Source organism: Miscanthus floridulus, chromosome 5 (assembly GCF_019320115.1).
Source record: "Miscanthus floridulus cultivar M001 chromosome 5, ASM1932011v1, whole genome shotgun sequence".
NCBI classification, from domain to species: Eukaryota; Viridiplantae; Streptophyta; class Magnoliopsida; order Poales; family Poaceae; genus Miscanthus; species Miscanthus floridulus.
The window spans coordinates 17,264,829-17,271,915 of record NC_089584.1 but is presented as its reverse complement, the minus strand read 5'-3'; the positions used below and the strand labels follow the sequence as shown (position 1 = coordinate 17,271,915).

Sequence of the window (7,087 nt, the reverse complement as noted above, 5' to 3'; positions counted from 1 at the left end):
ACAAGCTGCCATGTCTCATTTTCCTCGATCGCCTTCATCTCCTCTAGCATCACCCATCGCCAGTTTCCATCCCGCTCGGCCAGCGCGAATGTGGGTGGTTCCTCTGTGCTGATGAGCAACAGCTCAGAGTCATTGAGCAGCCTACCCGCCAGGCCTGAGGGCCCTGTACCACCGACGATGTCGTCTAGTCTGTGGAATCACACCTCCTCACCTTCGTGGAAGGCATCCACGAACTCAGTGATATCACTTGGAGGTGAGGCAAACTCAATCAGTGTTGATGGAGTTCCCTATTCCGCCAGAGTGCTCGGCACAGCAACTGGAGTGCTCGGCACCTAGGTTGTAGTGCTCAGCACTACTTCTGGACAGCTCGTCACTACTCCTGCAGTGCTCGGCACCACTGTAGGAGTGCTCAGCCTCAGTCTTAAGGTGGTCGGCACCACTACAAGACCTCTACGCTCCGCTACGGGAGTGCTCAGCACCCATCCTGGAGCAGTCGCCACCACTACAGAACCTCCTAGCACCACTCCTGGCATGCTCGGCATCCCTCCAAGAGTGCTTGGCACTCCTCCCTGAGTGCTTGGCATCCCTCCCAAAGTGCTCGGCACTGCCCCAGGAGTGCTCGGCACTCCTCCCGGAGTGCTCAGCACCTCTTCCACAGCATCTCCACCACCGTGGATGACTAGGTGCTCAACGATGAAGGTGTTGGTGAAGCCGCTAGCTTCCCTCGTGCTCGGACTGTTCTAGTCCTAAGCCACCTTCTCGTCGAACACGACATCGTGGGAGATAAGCACCTTGTCTCCGCATGGGTCGTAGAGCCGGTACGCCTTGGTACCCTCCGCGTAGCCTAGGAACACCATCGGTGTGCTCCTAGCCTCTAGCTTGGTGAGGTTTAGCTTCGTCTTCCTGACATGGCCGATGCAGCCGAATATCCAAAGGACGGACACGCTCGGCTTGTGCCCATACCAAGCTTCAAACGACGTCTTGCCCGTCAGGGCCTTGGCCAGAGCACGGTTGAGGATGAACACTACCGTGGTCACCGCCTCCCCCTAGAATCTTATCGGCATGCCTTTGGCCTTCATCATGGATCGAGCCATGCAGACCACTGTCTGGTTAAGTCGCTCCACCATGCCATTCTGTTGTGGTGAGTATGGCGCGGTGTGGTGTCGCACCACCCCCTAATCCACGCAGTACGCAGCGAACTCCATCAAAGTAAATTCGTAGTCACGATCAGTCCTCAGCATGCAAAGCTTCTTGCCGCTCTCGGCCTCCGCGCGCATCTTGAACTTCTTGATCACCACCGCCGCTTCGTCCTTGCTCGTTAGGAGTTGTAGCCACATGTAGCGACTGCAATCACCCACGAGCAGGAGGAAGTACCACTGACCACCGTTTGTAGCTGGTGTAATCGGCCCGTAGAGGTCACCGTGGACGAGCTCGAGAGCGTTCTTCGCACGATACTTGGCCGCCTTTGAGAATGGTAGCCTCCTCTACTTCTCGGCCACGCAACTGTCACACAGCTCATCTCCGTGCTTGATGTGGGATAGCCCTCAGACCATCTTCTCCAGCCGACCAAGCGTGTCAAAGCTGAGATGTCTGAACCGGGCGTGCCACAGCCACGGCTATTCGGTGTGCCTTGTCGCCAGGCACACCAATTGCTCTACCTTCAGGTCGAGTAGGTACAACTGGTTTAGGGATCTCTTCACCTTGGCAAGAAGTCGCTGCTCCCGATCCCTGATCCAAAGGACTCCATCCTTGATCAGTACCTCGCTACCATGCTCATCTAGCTGACCAATGCTAATGATGCTGGAACACAGCTGTGGGATGTAATATACATCTGTTAGCGCGCGGTACTCCCCGTTCTGGCACCTGAAGATGATGGTGCCACGCCCTTGGATAGCCACCCTTGAGCTGTCACTAAACTTCACCGTACCGGTAACATCATCGTCGAGCTTGGAGAAGGATGCTTTGGAGCCCGTCATGTGGTTGCTGGCACCAGAGTCCAGATACCACTGCTGCTCTTGGTCAGCGCCCACACGTCCGAGGTGGATTTGGGCATGTGGTTCGTCGAGGTTGACAATCTTGAGTGCCTTCCTAGGTCCTTCCACCGTCGTCGCCTCTTCACTCTCCTCAGCCTCGATGTCGTACAGTGCACAGAATGTTGCCATTAGGATAGTGGCCTCATCCTCATCATCAGCTTGCATCAGATGAGCCTGAGCCTTCTTCTCCTGCTTACGATTTGGGCACTCCCGTGCCCAATGGCCCATCTTCCCACAGCGTCGGCAGGCGTTGGGGTCGACCTGCTTCTTCTTCTCCGAAGAAGCCTTGCCGCGGCGCTTGCCATTGCCACCGCAGCTGGAGGAGGCTGCCTTCCCAGAGTTCCTCCAAGCAGCCTACTCCTCCTCTATCAGCAGCAGTTTGCCGCTGTCCTTTGTTGCTATCGCCTGTTCTAGGCGCTCGTCCACCGCCCTCAAACAGGCTATCACATCCTCAATGGTAAGGGTGGATAAGTCCAGCATCATCTCTATGGAGAGAGCGATCTGGATGTACTTTGCCGGCACGGAGTGGAGGTACTTGGAGACCGCCTCCTCTTCATCGATGGTGACACTGTGGGCTCTTCAGCATGCTGATGAGCATCTATAGATGGAGGGAGAAGTCCACTGTTTTACCATCCTTGAACTTGAGGTTGGCGTGTTCCTGCTTCAGAAGCTGGGCCGTCACCTTCTTTGCGCGGTTGGAACCGACGCGCATCACCGCAATAGACTCCCATGCATCCTTAGCAGAGCTATTCGCCCCCAACGGCTCCCTATACTCCGTCGGTACAGCAACGAGGATAGCTTTCAACGCTGATATGTCATCTTCTTCATTTTCGGTGCCCTTGTCAATAGCATTCTAGAGCCGTCGGGCTCTGAGCTTGACCTTCATGGTCACCGACCACTCTCCATAGTTAGTGCGAGTCAGCGTCGACCAACTAGTGTCGCTGACCTCCCGCACCGTGCGAACAACGACCTCCGGTCTTGGCTAGGTAGCCACAGCAGTGCCACTGCTGTCTTCCATTTCCGAACCGTTCGTAATCGCCAGCGGTTAGACCGGCGACGATGCTTGTACGGCTCTGATACCACTTGTTAGCCCACAGGATCACCGGCTCAGGCGAGTTGACCACTCACCAGTCTTGCCAAGCACCCGCTAGTGTTGCCGAGCACCCACTAGCTAAGCCGGCCATGAACAAGCGTTGTCCGTCCCACACACTACGAGTAGAGGTTGAAGAAGAGGGAGAACAGAGCATACACACACAGTACAAGACACCAGCGTTGGCCGAAGTCATGTATGGGAGTTGACAAATCTGAACTCTCTTTACTGAGTTGCCATGGAAGTCTATTTATACAACACTCTATCCATCTAGTCCTAGTACAGGGCGCATGCTACAACAGTAACTAGATAACACAGCAGGACTGACTTCTGCGCCTGTCCCTGCATGTTGGGCTGGATATCAAGCCAACTACAGTCTTTTTCGAGCTTTTTTAGAAATTGACATAATGTTATTTATCAGTCTCCTGAATTGTTTGAGACCCAACTTCAACTTCATGCTGAGCTTAACTAGCTGAGCCGAGGTCGAAAGTCATTCTCAATCAACTCATTTTCATTTTAAAAGAAAAACGAGTCCAATCAGAGCACTTTTGTACCAAGCCAGCTCAACGAGTTTTTTGTCCAGCCCTAACTGCATGTGGCTATAGTGCGGCAGGTGAGCCATTCGGCGTCTGCCCATACAGCGGCTATAGTACCACAGCAAGGGGGCCGTTTCGGCGCCGTCTTCCCTTGCTGTGTGTTCACACAAGAAATCAGTAGATTATTCTGACAGACTCCGTCTCCTTCCGTGACGATTACTTTACCTTGGGGACGGGGTGGACTCAGGGCTAGACGGAGAGTCTAGGTCCAAGCGTGGCCCAGATATAAAATAATTAGCAAAAAATACTTACCTTAATTGACTGCTTTAAAATCCGTGGAAATCTTTGAGGGAGGAGTATAATTATGTGCCCATATATGCAATTATTTATGACATTAATCCTACCAGCTTACTATTTCCTGCCCTGTGAATTTCTGTCATTCATCAAACGTGCATCGGATCATGGCATGTGTAAAAACTTGGTTGAGATCACCGTTGGAGAATTGGAGTTCTTTGTCAGATGTGTACATGACTGATTTCAGATTTTTGGTCTGGGTAATACGGGATCGCAATGATTCTTAGGATTTCTAGGAGATATTCACAAGAATTTTATCTCTGAACATCAGGATAGCTACGCAAAATTCATATGGTCACATCCATACCAATGGAATCCGAAGGTTCTCATGTAATCATTATTCAGCTTTGTGCAAATTTATTTAACAACCTCCAACTGGCAGTGATCAACTTCTGACCGGCTAGGTGAGTTTCCAATAGCTTTTACCTGTTTCTTCAATTATTCACTCATGGAATCATTATTCAGTTTCGTAAAAAAATAAACAACCTCCATCTGATAGTGAGCTGAGATTCCAATAGTTCTAACATCTTTCTTCAATTATTCAAATTTCCCTTTTCAGTTCAGTTTACCATATAGCAAGTGATTAAACTATTGTGCATCATGGTATTACTTTTTTGTTTTCGCTCACTATCAGTGTTGAACAGTAAATAATTGACAAGTTGTCTCCTTCACATACGATAATAAATACTCTCTCCGTTCCTTAATACAAGCCATATAGTTTTTAGCACCAATATTAACGCACGGTTTGGGGAAGGATATGAGACCGAGAAAAAAAAGAAAAATCAGACTATCTTCTCTCTCCCAATCAGATTGTTTCCTAAATCTAAATGATTGGTTGGGGCATGTGTTATGTACGGTGGGAAGGTTTCCAAACTAATCGGCGTGGGAGCTGATACGTACCTATATTTTATAATTTTCTTTAGAAATCTATATGGCTTATATTAAGGAACGGAGCGAGTAAGTAAATTAATCAAATACGATTGGCTTCGAGGATTTCTTGCATGACCCGCTTGAGCGCCCAGTCCTCTGTCACAATAGTACCGTGCTCAGCCCCATGAAGTTTGATGGACTTGTACAGCTTGTTCTGCTCCGGCTGCCGACGCATCTTCTCGTCGAACGCCAACATGCTGATCAAATTGATGGTATTGTCTCCGTCGCCATACACTATCTCGGGTTCCACGTCGAAGTCGCCGTCCCAGTAAACCAGCTGCTCCGGCGTGTCGTTATTGCCCACTCCGTTGATGCACGTCGTCGGCACCATGGGGGCCTGGAAGGAGCTCATCTTCGGGACCGCTCGTCTCGTGAAAGGCTCCACGCCAGCGCCGAAGCCGATGTCGGCAAGGAGGTCCTCCACGTCGTAGGCGGAGTAGTTCCTCCGCGCGGTGACCATGAGCGGCCTGTCCCCGAACACCGCCGGGGAAGGGAAGCTGACGATGGAGGACTCGAAGCTCCTCCACATGGGCCTCAGAGTCAGCGCGAGCTGGGTGACCGTGGGGATGTACATCAGGTCGGACCCGGAGACGAAGTACTGCAGCGTCTGCACGAGCCCTTCCGCCAGCACCGGAGCGACGAGGATGAGGTGCTTGATGTACCTGTCTCGCCACGACATGGGCGTGCTCCGCACGAACTCCAGCGCCACCATCCCCCCGAAGCTGTGCCCGAAGAGGATCACCTTCTTGTTCTCGTTCTTCTCGCTCGCGTCCTCGATGAGCCTCGTCAGCCGCCGGAAGTAGTGCGAGAAGACCTCCGATGACTGGCCGGGCACCGGCGGGGCGTAGCGGAGGTCGTACTGGGCGGCGAACAGGGTGTCGCCGTCGCGGTACCCGGCCTTTTCGAGCTCGTGTCTAAGGACCTCAAAGCACCAGGTCGTGTGCTCCGGGTTCCTCTGGAAGCCTCGGGAGGAGCCGAAGCCGCGCACGCGCGTCTCGACGCCGGGGAGGTTCCGGTAGTCGTTGGCGGCGGGGTCGTAGACGAGGGTCATCTGCTCGATGAAGCACTGCACGTAGTGGTGCGCGGGCAGGTCGGAGCAGTTGGCCCAGAGCCCGAACCAGCCCTTCCCCTTCATCGCGCCGCACCGCGGCACGGAGGGGCGGTAGGCGTCCGTGAGCCGCGCCTCCAGCTCGTTGCAGGTCAGCCCGGGAACCAGCACCAGCGGGTGGAGGAGGACCTCGCCGCCGCCGGTCGTTGTTCCGCCGCCGTTGGCAGCACCCTCCGACGGCTGGTGGTCGATCGTCGTCGTGGGCGAGAGGAGCTCCCGGAGGCCAGTGGGGAGCAGGAGGAGGAGGAGCGGCGCCACAACCTGGAGAATCCTCGCCATGATGTTGCCGGCCGGCTGTGTGACTGTCTGTGGCCTGTGGGTAACGTAACCACGTTGGCACTCCTCAGTGCAGTGCACTCCAGTCGGTCACGTTCGTACGTACGCCTCTTATTTATTTGGCTCCACGACGACGACGTTTCCGAATCGGCTACCTTTCCTAGTGCAGGGAGATGGATGTGGAGAATAAGAAAAAAGGACGGTAACGTGAAGCACGCCGTCTCCTTCTGTTTCCATCCCTTTCGTGAAAAATTTCAACACTGTTGATTGACTTCTACTGGTCTCCTCCGATCCATATCCTTTTTGTTCTTATACTGTATACGTACGTCTCTCGTTCTCTAGCGATATCTCCTCAGTTACGTACGGTGGCTGCGTGCTTGGCCACGACTAGAGCCCACACCGAAAAGCCACGGTCGTCGTCGATCCAAGCAGCATGCGGATGTACCGTGAAGCCCGCTGATGCAAGCAGCAACAAGCCATAGGGAAAAAAGCCTACAAATGTGCAGCTCTCGTAGCTAGCAGTAGCAAAAAGGCCAGGAGCCGAGGAATCGACGGGGCAATTACGCACGAGCATCGGCGACGGCGAGGTCTCGGCGGGACGGCTCAGATTGGGGATACAGGCACCACACGCTCACAAGCTAGACGTCGAGTTTGCCGAGGCGAAACATCAACCAAATGTCCTTGAAGTCAACCATAACCTTGCTAGGGCACCCATAAAAAAAGTTAGTGGTGGTACAACTGCACAGAAAGCATTGATCCC

At 53.3% G+C, this 7,087-nt stretch overlaps 1 protein-coding gene across 1 annotated transcript; it reads right to left on the bottom strand.

The window, feature by feature from the left end:
- Positions 1-4,795: 4,795 nt before the first annotated feature.
- LOC136451653 (lecithin-cholesterol acyltransferase-like 1) lies at positions 4,796-6,460 on the bottom strand. The gene has a single exon (XM_066452339.1). The coding sequence runs from the start codon at positions 6,328-6,330 to the stop codon at positions 4,984-4,986; it is 1,347 nt and encodes a 448-aa protein (XP_066308436.1). The 5' UTR covers positions 6,331-6,460; the 3' UTR covers positions 4,796-4,983.
- Between the last annotated feature and the right edge of the window lie 627 nt (positions 6,461-7,087).

Bases quoted from the DNA above. Each gene is read 5' to 3' on its own strand.
- LOC136451653 (XM_066452339.1), bottom strand. From the start codon at position 6,330: ATGGCGAGGATTCTCCAGGTTGTGGCGCCGCTCCTCCTCCTCCTGCTC.